At 38.1% G+C, this 15,439-nt stretch overlaps 1 protein-coding gene across 13 annotated transcripts in view; it reads left to right on the top strand.

The window, feature by feature from the left end:
- The window catches only part of UVRAG (UV radiation resistance associated), a 291,381-nt gene that overhangs the window by 209,152 nt on the left and 66,790 nt on the right, over positions 1 to 15,439 (top strand). For all 13 annotated transcript variants that reach the window (XM_036258243.1, XM_036258242.1, XM_036258244.1 and 10 more), the window contains one exon: positions 4,428 to 4,506. In XM_036258243.1, the coding sequence (XP_036114136.1) occupies positions 4,428 to 4,506 (79 nt within the window). The remainder of the gene's footprint in view (positions 1 to 4,427; positions 4,507 to 15,439) is intronic.

The raw sequence follows: 15,439 nt of genomic DNA, 5'->3' as shown, positions 1-15,439 counted from the left end.
GGTGAAGACAAGAAACTCACCAATTTGTAGTTGTTCATAAAATAGCTAGATGGGGGAAGAGAAGGTAGCACTTATAATAATTGTATTTTTTAAAAATAAGAATGATCCAATATCAGTTTCTTTTACAATTATTTCCCCAAACTGAGACATATTTTTCATGCACACACATACACACACACACAAAATAGGTGGAATACACATACATCTCTATACACACACATATACCAGAAATTTAATTTTAAAACGTTTCTACTTGGAGCCCACAAATCGCATTTTCTCACATACGTTGACGTCAGTGGGCCATTTTGCAGCCTTAGCTGATGCCTGTCATGGTGACCGTTTGACATTATAGCCTTGGAATGTTTTCTTGGTTTCTGAAGGAAGGAAGAAGTTACATTAGTATATTAGTTTTGCATATCCAGAATTATAGCATCTTGGAGATGGAGGAGATATTATGCCTCATCTAGTCCAGTGGGTCATCCCGTGTTCGATCCCAGGTGTCCCTCTCTAGGGCTGCGGGAACAAATGACCATGGCCTTGGGGGCTCAACACAACAGCAGTTTATTCTCTCAGAGTTCTAGGGCCAGAGTCTGAAATCAAGGAGTCAGCAGGGCCACACACCCTCCAGAGGCACAAGGGAAGAAACTCGCCTTGCCCTTTCCAGCTGCTGGAACGCATCCCTTGTGCCGTGTGACTCTAATCTCTGCCTCCAGCTTCACATGACCTTCTCCTTTCCTCTGTGTCCCTCCTCTCTGTGTGCCTTATAAAGGAAATGTACTGGACATAGGGCCCACCCAGATAGTCAAGGATGATCTCATCTCAGAATCCTTCACTTAATTGCAGACCCCTTTTCCAGGTAAGTCTCATTCACAGGTTCCAAGGAATAAGAAATGGACATATCTTTTGGGGACCACCATTCAGCCCATTAAAGCCCCTGAATACATGTTGATTATTGTTTGTTGACCAGCCTCTGATTGGCGTCCTCTATAAGAACTTTTGGATTTAGCCCTGGCCGGTTTGGCTCAGCGGTTAGAGCATCGGCCTGTGGTCCAGAGAGACCCGGGTTCGGTTCCCGATAAGGGCACGTACCTCGGTTGCAGTTTGTCCCTGGCCCTGGTTGGTCATACAGGTGGCGGCCACTCGATGTGTCCTCTTCATGTCCATGTTTCTTTCTCTCTCTCTTCCTCTCTCTCCCTCCCACTCTATCTGAACAAAAAATGGAAAAATGTCCTCGGGTGAGGATAAAAAAGAACTTTTGGATTTAAACTAACTCTGTGATGTAATCAACTTTCTTGCAACTTCTACCATTAACTCTGGTTCTCTTTGCTTGAAGCCATGAGAACAAAACCAACCTTTTTTCTTTCTGAAAGCCCTTTACTTGTCCCTGAGACTTCTATACTCCAGGCTGAACTCCTCTGATTCCTTCAGTCATTTCCCTCAAAACTGTAGCTTCTGGTCTTTTAATCATCCTGGTTGATCTTTTGTAAAGGACTGGGAGGCAATAAAAATAACACTGAATTTATCATTGAATACCTAATTCTGAGGTTATATTTCTTCTACTAAGTAGGTGACCAAGGCAAGGCATTTTCTTTTAAGTAACAGAAACACTGGGCCACTTTACTTCACTGCATGCTTTTTATAGTCAAATAAGATTGTATAAAACCAATAAGAAACATAATCTATAAGAAAGGTTCCAATTATTTATCTGTATACTTGTAAAAACAATTAACTTCCATAAATGAACATAGATCTCTCAGTATACTTGGACTCAGTACATAGTAGTTGGCACTAGTACATTCCCTAATTAATTATCTGCTCTGTTCCTTTTAATGCAGACTGGGATCATATTAGCTTTGTGGTAGTCATGACATAATTATTTATTCATACTCAAATTACTGTGTACTAAAGAACTCCAAATGATCTTCACATGTAATCTATTTATTGCTTTCTAATTTGTTAATTTTTACCATGTAGTCAGTGAATTTTTCAAACAATTTGGAAATATAATTTAATTTAATTTTTAAAAGAATTTGATATTGCTCATTTTAATTGCCTTTTCTGTAAGTGTTTAATAATAAGAAATGTATCATTCTTCCTCCAGTTATTTAATGTAATACTCCCCTTTAATGAATCTTATTTGCTTTGCTAAGGACATTTTTCTGGTTGTACTTGAATGACCACATTTTTATCTAAACTGTCTGCAGTTTGCTACTGTGGTTATCTGTAATGAACTAACATGCTTTTGATTTCTGTCTTCTGTCTTGATGGTAACAGGTTTTACCCTTTTAAATAAATTTCCTTTTTCTAGATTGCTTAATAGATCTACAAATCCACTACCAATCCATGCATTTTTGTTAAGTAAGATGAATGTGTAATAGTTATAAGATCTTATAACTATTCGACTTGAAATGACCACTTAAGAATTTCAAAGCAATTTAAGATGTGAACTCTGTCCTAATAGTTGATCTATCTTAAAATTGCCCTATTTGAACCTTTGGCTCTAATCACTCTCTAGATTGGTTTTAATGTTACATACACACCTTGTGGTTCTTTCTATAAAGAAGTCCCACTGAAGTAATAAAGTCAACGTTGTGAAATCCATTTTTAGGCATTTAGAGGATTTATTTTCAATGAGTGCTTATTTCAATTTACCCTTTCAACATTTGAAACAGTTTCTGTATGTATCATTTGAAAGTGGAAATGTTTGTGGATTTGGAGAGCTATGCAGATAGTCTACACATGATGGTTAATAGAAAAAATAACAACTACAAAGTTCTGAGCTTTAGGACTCTAGTAGATTTCTTCCAGAGTGCTCCCATGTTGTTATGTCCTTTAAGTGGGTAGTTTCTTTGCAACCTGCCCAGTGCAAATTTGAGTGATTCTCAGACACTGTGAAAGCCTGGTGTTGCACTTTGCTTATCCTGAATTTGCTTTGCTGTCATTTTTATGCATCTGAATTTAGGACCAAACCACATATCATAGTTTATGTTTTACTGCTTCAATTAAGTACAAAGCTGTGTCTTCTTGATGGGTGTGTCAAACATTTGGTGTTCCTTTAGTGCAGAATAAAAACAGTTCATGGCCTTGCTCACTCCCCAGTGCCTGTAAATTTACAGCACAACAGATTTGCCTTTTGGACGCTATGCAATCAGCAACTTCTGAGAATTTATATAAAGTTTTCAAATTCTGTTTCCTTCTATTTTCCCTAGAAAACTATCCTCCAAGCTTTATGGGATGTTTCTTTTCCTTAGGCAGTTGATATTAAGAATATCCAGTAATTGTCACCTACCATTCATTTCAGTAAGATACTTTTATTCTTGAGAAGAATTGTACATTGCAAAACAAGTTTCCTTCTTGACCCTAAATTGTGATTGATCTGTATATAGGGAAATCTGTTTGAGAGGATAAAAGCTAGGCTTGGTCTTAAGAATCGGGAAAATATGACTAAGTAGGTATACTGTAACCTTTTCTTCTTCATTTGTGGGAGTAGGAAAAGGGAAATAGTGAGGGAAACTTATTCCCTAGAATAACTCATTGTCTTTATAAAGATCCACAGATTTCATGCTGAGTCAGGTTAAAATGGAAAGTCTTATGAGAGCTCTGTGGCATGAGTACATTGCCTTGGAGACATAACTTCCAAATAGCCACCCCTGCAAATATGAATGAATTTTCACTCATATTGGTGCTGTTGATTTGACTGCTGGCTTAAATGAAACCAAATCGTATGTATTGCTTTCATGTCTAATTTTTTTTTTTCTCTCTTTTTTTTTTAATCCTCATCCGAGGACACTTTTGCATGTATCTTCAGATAGAGGGACAGGGAGAGAGGGAGGAAGAGAGAGAGAGAGAAACGTTGATGTGAAAGAGACACATCGAGTGGTTGCCACCCACACAACCCCAACCGGGGCCGGGGACAAACTGCAACCAAGGTACGGGCCCTTAGCGGGAACCGAACCCAGGACTCTCAGGTCCACAGGCAGACGCTCTAAACGCTGAGCCAAACCGGCCAGGGCTAATTTTTTTTTCTCTTAATCTTCCTTTCCCATTTAGCAGAAATTGAAATGTTGGGTCCAAGGCATTAGAGGAAAAATTTTCTAGGATCTTAATCTTAGGGTGGTATGGTTATGATATATAAATATGAAACACAGGAGCCTCAACTCCTTGGGGTTGGGGGGCACTTTCTAACATATTAATCTCTTGTTGCATGACCTATTTAGTTTTTTCTTTGAAACAAAGCAGACATTGTTCTGATTTGACTAATGAAATGAAGATGTTAAGATGATAGCTTGCAAAGACTATAACTAAGTGATTTAGTCCAAGTCTTTAGATGTTTATGCTCGATCCAAGAAACTTCCACCTTTGTCAACAACTTTGAAGTTGTTTTACTCACGTTTTTGAAAACTCTGATCCTACTTAATCTTTTTTAGGTTTCCATTATACCCAAAAGGAGGGGAGAAGTTGCAATTTGATTACGGTGTTTATCTTCTGAACAAAAATATAGCACAGGTAAGTAACCCCTCTTCTCTCCGCTCCTACTTCCCACATACACCCTGCTTCCTTGGATTGTTAACCCTCTTGGTTTATAAATAAGTACTACAGTGGACTGTTTTATTAAACCTGTTACAGTGTTAATGCAAAGTTGGTTTTTGGCCACAGTCTTATTCTGTGCCATCGTAAATACTACAGAGAAGTAGTGGGTACAAATTAGAATTCTCCTACTAAACTCAGAAGCCCATTACTGGGTTGTTGCTGCTTATAGATTGAACTTGAATGTGGGCTTTATAACCTCTTGCCTCTGCAACTTGACCAGTAATAATAGCTTTTTCCTCACATAGCTGTCTTCTCTTAGACCTCTTCTAGGGACTCATTTTACACTGGGGATTGTTTATGGAATAAAACGTTTAGTGGCTTTGGCAAGTCCTTAATGGTCTCCTCACCTTATTATCCAGGGCCAAAGAGAAAAAACCAATCACACGGTCCTTCCAGCCCATCTTGGATATTTATGGTTCTCTCCACATCACACCAGTTAATATATTAGTTAAATAATATCTTTCCAAATGCTGTAGAAAGACTAACAGAGGCTTCCTTGGATGTGCATTTTCCTGAGGAACTATGCATCATTTCTTTAGCATTCTTGGCTCTACTTCAAGAGGTAGACATCCCATAAATTCCAGTTGTTTGTTTTTATTTGGACATCCTTCCAATTGGAAGAGTACATGGATGAGTATCCAGGTTTGGGCTGTTATTTAAAGACATTATCAACTGTATCCTCAAACCTCTCCACTTTATAGAAACAATAAGGTTCATGATTCTTTTGTTTATATGAGCCCAAATTGCCTTTTATCTTTATGCATCTAAAGATTCACTAAACAATTCCCTTAGTCATTCCTGATAGATCTAAAATTATTCCTTCAAATGGTATCATCTTTGCCTCATCTAACCTCAGTTTAATGTTTTATTTTTCACTTTGGTTTTTATTAAGATTCTTATCCTTTTCTGCCATTGGGTCCGATTTCTAGTTTGCAGCCCTCAATCACTTGCTTTATTTATGGCCTCACACGCATTGCCCTCTCAGCCACGCTGCTCCGTTGTTACCTCCACTCCGGCTCACGCTCTTCACTCCAGCCGGCGGCCTTGCTCACAGCCTCTGGCCCGTGACTCAGCTTTCCATGTGCCATTCTTCCCGCAACCGATGCTTCCTGCCCTCTGTTTTTGGCAGAAAAGTATCTTGGTCTAAGAAATAGGACTTTAATTTCACGGCTGCCAAGCTCACATTATCGATCACAGTTGTCATACCATGGGAAAGGCAGTGCTTAGACAGAACTGGCCAAGAACTGACCAGACCAAGAGTGCATTAAGGAAGAAAAGGTCTAAGTACATTAGAGGACATGGTTACCAGGGTCCAGAGTCTGGGAGTCAGGATATCCTATCAGTAACGTTGGCCTCAGTTAGTAGAACTGAGTTCTGATCTGCATCCAGATCAGAATCTTGCTCTATTTTCTTTCTGTAAGCACCTAGGCCCTAGGGTCAGAAGTCTGTTGGAAGATTCTGGGTGAAACCTACTCCTAGATTAAGCCCAGAGCCGAAATGCCTGGATTTCCTCATAAATCCCAGCTTCACACACACACACACGTGCATGCACACACACTTAGTTCTTTCTCTTAGGGCCCAGTATGAATTCCAAAAGTTGGTATAAAGAGGTGCTGGGAATAGCCCAGCTTGCTTTGAAAACAGGACAAAGCTGGAGGCTGACTGTGTGCAGCGGAATCTTTGGTGAAGTCAGCCCTCCACGCCAGACTCTTAGCTTTAGTATCTGTTTGGTCCGCACTTTGGAGCACTTCCCAAGTAGCCTCTGACCTTATTCTTGACTGAACCAAGGCCACCAGTACGTTGAACTAGTTTATTCATCTGTTTTAAAAATGGATTACTTCTAGTAATTTGTATCATCTGTAACTTGATACTATTTTTGAAAATGAGAGATTACACTTGTGTATGTGTTTAAGATTCATATGTTAACCACTATAAATCCAGATCTTGCTCTCTGGGGGGTTTTTTGTTTTGTTTTTTTTCCCAGTCCTCACCCAAGGGCATTTTTCTATTTACCTTCAGATAGAGTGGGAGGGAGGGAGGGGGAGAGAAAGGGAGAGGGAGAGGGGAAGGGAGAGAGAGAGAGAGAGACAGAGAGAGAGACAGAGAGAGAGACATCGACGTGAGTGCTACACATTGACTGGTTACCTCCTGCATGACCCCAGCTGGGTCTGGTGAGGAACTGCAACCCAGGTACGTACCTTTAGCCAGAACTGAACCCACAACTCATTGGTCCACGGGCCGATGCTCTAACCACTGAGCAAACTGGCCAGGGTTCTGGTGTTTTTAAAATAACTCTTGTGGCAGTTTTAAAAGAAGACAGTAAACTTTTTTTTTTTTTTTTTTTTATCCTCACCCGAGGACATTTTTCCATTTTTTTGTACAGATAGAGTGGGAGGGAGAGAGAGGAAGAGAGAGAGAGAGAGAGAGAGAGAGAGAGAGAGAGAGAGAAAGAGAAACATCGACGTGAAGGGACACATCGAGTGGCTGCCACCCGCACGACCAACCAGGGCTGGGGACAAACTGCAACCGAAGTACATGCCCTTAGCGGGAACTGAACCCGGGTCTCTCCGGACCGCAGGCCAACACTCTAACCGCTGAGCCAAACCGGCCAGGGCTGAAGACAGTAAACTTTTTATAAACAGACTTCCTTAGATTTCAGAGTTCACTCAGGAAGCCCCTTTCTTAGCATTTAGAAAGAAACTTAACAAATTTGTGACCTTTAACCTTTCTTTGCTTCAACTCTTTTCCACCTCTTACTATTTCTTGGGAATGTTTCTTTCTGTCTTTGGCCTTTCTACTATCACTTTATTACATTTCCACTTATAACAAATCAAAGAACCATTAATTACCATGGCTCCTAACCAGGTAGTGTATCAATAAGCTATTTCTAACTTTTGAAGGTTTATTTTTCTATACATATATATCAATACATGTTGTCAAAGGGGAGTTTGTCTTCTGAGCCAGTCTCATTTATACCCCATCTCTAGAGATGTGAACAAATCATGCTGTTAGAACGGCCCCACCTCAGCAATCTGTGCGCCACGCCGGTGGAGGTGGATGAAAGCACTGGCGTGTGTTAAAGTGCCAGGGAAGAAGTAGTGAAGTCATTTAATACCGCATCCACAACGCGGCGAAGGGTTTGAATGAATAGTCAATAGGACCTTTCATCACAACCAGAAGTAGTAGTAAAATCACTTTTTTGGTAGAGGAAATGACAGAATTTAGTAATATTTGTTACTTCAGTATTTGGGATCAGTCCAGCCCAAGTTTTGAAAGCACAAGCTTAGAAAGACAGGCCTTCAAGTAGAAATCCTCCAGGGTTGTTTGAAGAGCTGAGAGGATTAGTACGGCCTGCTTGCCCTCTTCCCGTCACTGCTGTCTGAAGGCGTGCGCTGGCCTGGTGCTGCAGGCGAAGAAAGCAAAGTGTCTTGTTTTTAGCACCATTTACCAATGTTTTGCAAGTGCCAGCTTCTTTGTCTGGAAATAACATTCTTGTCGGTCAGCATCTAACACCATAAAAATGGGCCTGGCAAAATTCAGGCGCAGTATAATTAACATTGATTAAAAAACCAAGTCCTGTCCTGGCCAGTTTTCTCAGTGGTTAGAGCGTCAGTCGATGGACCAAAGAGTCACGGTTCAATTCCCAGTCAAGGGCGCATATCTCTCTTGTGGGTTCTATCCCCAACCTCAGTTGGGGTCGTGCAGGAGGCAAGCAGTCAATGTGTCTCTCACATCAGTGTCTCTCTCTCTTTCTTTCTTTCTCTCTCTCTCTTTCTTTCTCTCTCTCTCTCTCTTTCTCTCTCCCTCCTTCCCTCCCACTCTTCCTCTCGATCTAAAAAATTTTAAAAATCAATGGAAAAACATTTTCAGGTGAATGTTGAAAAACAAAAACAAAAAAATAGGTCCTGCCATAATTGTAATTTTATAAGTATATTAGAATTTGTGTATAGCACAGTAGTTTGCTTTTAGTTCCAAAGCATAAAAAGTAGTAAATCAAAAAATTGCCCAAACCTATATGGCTCAGTGGTTGAGTGTTGCTTTTTTGATTCCGGGTGAGGGCACATGCCCGGGTTGCAGGCTCCATCCCCAGTAGGGGGCATGCAGGAGGCAGCCAATCGATGTTTCTCTCTCATTGATGTTTCTATCTCTCCCTCCTCTCTTTGAAATCAACGAAAGAAACATATTTTTTAAAATTCCACCACACAGAATACTACAAAGGTATGTGCTATAGGGTCAAAACTTAATATAACTAATAACTTTTACTGCTTCATCAAGGAAATTCTTAAGTGAAACTGGCTTTTTAAAAAAAATTATGAGTTGGTTGAAAGTGTTGCCTTTTCCCATTTTATGTTAACGTGTTCACTTATGTTCTGTATCCTATTTTCTTCTCAAAGACTTTTTCAAGTATCCCCCTTTTTATCTTGTATTGATAATTTCTCCTTATTTGATCACTCTTATTAGCATATAAACATAAAATGACACTTCCCACATCCCCACAAAATAAACAGATAAAAAAAACAACCTATCCTTAACCCCAGTCTTTTCCAGTTATGAACCCATTATCTCTCACTTCACGAAAACACACACACCACCTCAGCAGAGTTGTCTAAATGACATTTCATCTTCTAGTTGCTCATCCATAAAACCTAAGAGTCATTCTTGATTACTCCTTTTTCCTCATTTCCCAATTCAGTCCATTAGCTCATCTCTCCCACAGTGTAATTTTACTATTTCCTCTTAAGATATAATTGACATACAACATTAGTTTCAGATGTATAACATAATGCTTCGATATATGTATATATTACAAAATGATCATTATAATAGGTCTAACATTCATCACAACAAACAGTTACAATTTTTTTCTTGTGATGAGAACTTTTAAGATATACTCCTAGCAACTTTAAATATACAATAAGGTAAGCATGGTGTACATTATATTCCTAGGACTTATTTATTATGTAACTGGAAGTTTGTTAGGTTTTGACTACCCTTCACCCACATTGGCCACCCCTCTCTCTGGCAGCCACCAAACATGTTCTCTGTATTGAAGTTCAGTTTTTGTTTTAAGATTCCACATATAAGTGAGATCACACAGTATTTATCTTTCTTTGTCTGACTTATTTAGCAAAATACCTTCAAGGTCCATCTACATTGTTTCAAATGGCAAGATTTCATTCATTTTTATGGCTGTATACATATACATACAATGGAATGTTATATATATATCACATATTCTTCATCCATTGATGGGCACCTAGATTGTTTCCATGTCTTGACTATTATAAATAATAATGTAATAAAAATGGAGGTGGTTCAGATACCTTTTTAATAAGTATCTTTTCAGATAATTATTTCCTTTGGATAAATACCCAGAAGTAGAATTGCTGGATCATATGATAATTTTATTTTTAATTTTTTGAGAAATGTCCATGTTATTTTTCATAGTGGCCACACTAACTTACACTCCCACCACAGTGCACTAGGGTCCCTTTCTCCGCATCCTTGCCAGCACTTGTGATTTCTGGTGTTTTTATAATAGCTATTCTAACAGGTGTAAGGTGGTACCTCATTGTCATTTTGATTTGCATTTCCCTGAAGATTAGTGATGTTTAGCACCCGTAATATATTTTAAATCTGTTCACTTCTCTCCATCTCTGTCCCTACTATCCCGGTCCAAGCAACTACCAACCCTCATCTGGTCTTTTGAAATAGTTTTCTAAGTGTGACTTTGCTTCTATTCCAGTTCTCTGCAACTAGAGAGATCTTTGAAAAAATAAATCAAATCACAGCACTTTGTTGCTGAAATTACTCATTGGCTTCCCTTCATATTTAGAATAAAACTCTAACTTTTTACTACAGACTCTAAGGCCTTATATAATATACTTTCTAGCTTCCTCTCCCCTAAATTACTATACTCCTACCACATTAGCCGGTTATTTAAATGCAGGTTCTTTCCTGGCATTTCCTCAGGGCCTTTGCACTATTTCCATGCCCATAAGGAAATTACTGTTTCCTAGCTCTTTGCCTGTCTGCTTCCTTGTCATCTCTATATCTTAGCTCAATATCACTTTTTCAATAAGGTTTATGTGACAACTTTATCTAAAGTAGGTCCCTCCCTAGTTATTACTATTATATCACCTAATTAATTTCTATCACAGCACTTTTCACTAGCTAAAATTATTGTGTTTATTGTCTATCTCTTTCCATTAGATTACAAGCCTAATGAGTCAGGGACCTTTTCTTTTCTTTTCTTAACAGTTTTACTGAGACATAATCAATATACCATACAATTCACCCACTTTAAGGGTATAATAGTTTTTGGTTTAGTAAATTTTGTTTTAATTGTGATAAAATATGTAACATAAAATTTGTCATTTTAACAATTTTAAGTGTATAATTCAGTGGCATTAATTCACAATGCTGTGTAACCATCACCACTACCAAAATTTTAATCATCCCAAATAGAAACTATAAGCATTAATTAATAACTCCCATTTCCCCCTTTCCCTAACCATTGTAACCTCAAATCTACTTCCTCTCTCTAAAAATTTGCCTAGTCTGGATAATTCAAAGTGGCATTATATAATATTTGTCCTTTTGTGCCTACCTTATTTATGAGAAGGGGATCTTCTGCGTCTCATTTACTGCTCTGTCAGTTGAGACGTAACTCAGTACATACAGGGTGGGGCAAAAGTAGGTTTATAGTTATTTGTATGGAAAATAATACAGTAATTCATGAATAGTAACACAAGAACAAACTATTTCACATACTCACAACTGTAAACCTACTTTGCCCCACCCTGCACACACCCAACAGGTGATCAACAAACACGGTTTGACGCAATTAATTCTTTTTAAGCAGGTCACACCTTTTTTGAAGCTCTGTTTCTTAGATGTGTGACGGTGCTGTATCACAATTCATTTATTAAAACATCTTTTGAGAATTTATAGTGTTTCGGGCATTGTGCTTACTCACAGAAATATCATGTGTAAAATGAACATTCAGTTCCTTTTCTATCTGGGAATGTCACCTTCTTTGATTCTGTGCACATTTAGAAAGGAAATATAAAAACAATAAAGTATATGGAAGTAAGCCTGTTGGATTATGTAATATTACACTGGTATGGATGTCTTCAGATTCATTTAATATTAGCTGCTTGTTTCATTTTGTAGGGCAATGATGAGGGTCACATGAATATAAATGTATGTATATTATAAACTATAAATCGCTCCATAAACATAAGGTTAAGGTATTGTAAAGGGAAATAGTCACAGAGTACTTCTGCTGTGTACTGAGGTACAATGGTGCTTTCGAGGAAAGCCCTTGGGCAGTTGAGTTGCTCACTGAACTAGCTGGTGTTTCATGGGGCACCATCTTTACATGGAAGAATGACCAGCACACAGTTGACAAACTATTCAGACTTCGGTAGATGGTTAAATTGAATATTTTGAATGAAAATTAGAATTTCTGAAAACTTGTGTTTGCCCCCATGAGAGTGACAGCTTCCCATTCCTTAAAGATGTTTTTGATGAGTTTGATAGTGATATTTAACAACTGATTTTTAAATATTTTATAATGAATGTGTCAACATTTAAAATCTTTATAACTTGGTGAGCTAATATTTTCCAAGTGACCAGTGTGTGATGCTATGAAATCATGTACAGAGGTAAAGATCTTGTCCAAGTGCCGAAGACTAATGGATTTTAATGTAACAGATGTAAAAAGAATGTTCTGTTTTCAGATTTACCTTGTTTCTAACCTTTATGAAACTACTGCTTGATGAGTTCAAAGGTATCAGAGAAGAATAGCCACAATTATCTGAAAAGGCTATTAAAATATTCCTTTCTTTTCTAACTACATGTTTATATGAGGCGGGATTTTCTTATGGAACAGCTGATAGTAACAAAATGAATGCAGAAGAATACATGAGACTCCAGCTGTCCTCTGTGAAGGCAGACTTTGAAAAAGAGACTTGCAAAACTGTAAAACTAATGTCCCTCATCTCTTTAGGTTTCTTTTTTGGAAAATATGCTTATTTTTCAAAAAATATTTATATTGACAAGTAATAGATTTCTATCGTTATAAATGTTCTCAGTTTTAACTTCTAATGTATCATATATATGACCCACACAAACAAAAGCTCTTTGGGGTCCTCAGCAATTTGAAGCGTGTAAAGGGATCTTGAGACCAAATGTTTGAGAAGCACTGTCCTCGAGAATGTGGCCATCTAGACTTCGTAGGAAGCACTTCAATATCTCAAGTTCAATAAACCAGGACACATGTGCCAGTTCCCAGATGTGGGAACATTGTATGAGAGACTAACCAATTTGAATTGGGTAATACTCTGCAGTACTAGTCATAAGGATATCAGTGGATTCTTCCCTATTGCTTTTGGCTTTTCTTAAGCCAGTGCACTTCCTTCCTTTCTTGAAAGCTGGGGTGGGTAGGGATTTAAGAGCAATGCTTTGAGGATATAGTTTACAGATACTAATGATGATTTACATTTGTATTGAATGTAATGGCTTTTGGTATATTTTTACTTCTGTGTCTCATTTCACACTCTGTGAAGTATGTTAACCAGGCCTATCTTTAGGGGTAAAAACTGAGCTGCAGCTATGCTTACTTCCTCAAGGATGACAAAGCTATTCATGGCAAACATTGCAAGACCAAATCTTCTGAGGTCAAAGCCAGTTATAGCCCACTAACATTGTTTCTTTTCTTTTCCTTTCCTCCCGTTCTTCCCCTCCTTCCACCCCTCCCTCCCTCCCTCCCTTCCTTCCTCCCTTCCTTCCTTCCTTCCTTCCTTCCTTCCTTCCTTCCTTCCTTCCATCCATCCATCCATTCATCCATCATTAGTATCTTACAGATCTTATCTGTAATAAGATCCATTTGGGTCTTATTACAATCCTATGAGTTGATTAGGGCACAGACAGCTGCCTTTTACAGAAGAGATTCTGAGACCATGAGTTAAGTAGAAGAACTAGGATTAGAATCTAGGGACTTCATGACCTCTCTTCCTTTGCCTCTATTGCCTCTTTCCCATTAAGTTTTTTGAGACTGCATAGAAAGTTAAAGTAGCTTCTCCTTCCAAAAACAGTTGGAAACTTTGTTTTGCCAAGGACATGGTCTTTCTCTAAAACTTGACTACTTATGGGGTTCACAGTGCACAGCTATTTAGAAGGGATCAATGCCAGCTTACACCCAGCAGCTTAAATTCATGTGTATTTCTTCAACATACAGTCCAATGTATATGACACATGGGGAGAACATGTATTTTTATTTCTTAATTCTTCTTGGAATCAAGAATAAAAATTCCAAGGATGTTTTAATAGTCAAAATGCCCTTAATGTCTACAAGATTTTCCAGTAATGTGGTAGAAACTATTTTTAGGTCTTATATCTATATCATTTTTTAAAAACACACAACTTTACTGAGATATAATTCACATATCATACAATTCAGCTGTTTAAAATGTACAATTTAATAGTTTTTAGTACATTCATCAGGTTGTGCAACTATCACCACAGTTAATGCTAGAATATTTTCATACCTCAAAAAGAAACCCTGCATCCATTAGCAGTCAATCCACGTTCTCCTAAGACCTCTGTCCTGAGATAGCTACTATTCTACTTTCTGTTTCTATAGCTTTGCTTATTCTGAACATTTCATATAAATGGAACCATAAAATATTCGTTCTTTTGACTGGCTTCTTTCACTTGTGAGAGTTTAAGGTCCATCCATGTTTTAACATGTATCAGTTTTTTCTTTTCATTGCCAAATCATTTTGGCATTTTGAAGTTATGTATGGATATACCACATTTTATTCATCTATTCATCAGTTGATAGACATCATCTGGGTTGTTTACACTTTTGACTATGAATAATACTGCTATGAACATTCATGTACAGGTGTTTGTGGGGACATATGTTTTCATGATTCTTGGGTGTATACCTAGTAGAAGAATTGCTGAGCATGTGGTAACTAGGTTTAATGTTTTGAGGAATTGCCAGGCTGTTTTCTAAAACAGTTTCATCATTTGACATTTCCACCAGCAATGTAGGAGAGTTTCAATTTCTCTACTTCCTCGCCAACACTTACGATTTCCTGTCTTTTTTCTAACAGCCATCCTTTTGAATGTAAAGTAGTTTCTCATTGTGATTTTGATATGAACTTCCGTAATGGCTAATGATGTTGAGCTTCTTTTTATGTGCTTGTTGGACATGTGTATATGTTTATTAAAGAAATGTCTACTCAAACCCTTTGCCCATGTTTTAATTGGGTCATTTGTCTTTATTGTTGAGTTGTAAGAGATTTTTACATAATCAGACATAGGTCCCCTCTCAGATGTATGATTTTCAAATATTTTCTTCTATTCCACAGGTTGACTTTTTCACTTTCTTGATAATGTTCATTGAAACACAAAGGTTTTTAGTTTTGATGAAATCTGATTTTATCTGTTGTTTTTTTTTTCATCCCCACCCGAGGACATTTTTGCATGTATCTTCAGATAGAGCTGGACGGAGAGATGGAGGAAGAGAGAGAGAGAAACATTGATGTGAGAGAGACACATTCAGTGGTTGCCTCCCATACGACCCCAACAAGGGCCGGGGACAAACTGCAACCTAGGTACATTCCCTAGCGGGAACCGAACGCGGGACTCTCCGGTCCGCAGGCAAATGCTGTAACCGCTGAGCCAAACTGGCTAGGGCCGATTTTATCTGTTTTTTAATTTTCTTATTTATGCTTTTGGTGTTATATCTAAGAAAATGTAGCCCAAGTACTTTTAGGGTTTTTTTTTTTTTTTTTCAGTGTTTTAGCTCACATGTTTAGGTCTGTGATCCATT

The sequence above is a fragment of the Molossus molossus genome, unplaced genomic scaffold (genome assembly GCF_014108415.1).
Source record: "Molossus molossus isolate mMolMol1 unplaced genomic scaffold, mMolMol1.p scaffold_m16_p_13, whole genome shotgun sequence".
Classification (NCBI taxonomy): Eukaryota; Metazoa; Chordata; class Mammalia; order Chiroptera; family Molossidae; genus Molossus; species Molossus molossus.
The sequence above is the reverse complement of the archived record's forward strand: the minus strand, read 5'-3'. Positions and strand labels throughout refer to the sequence as shown.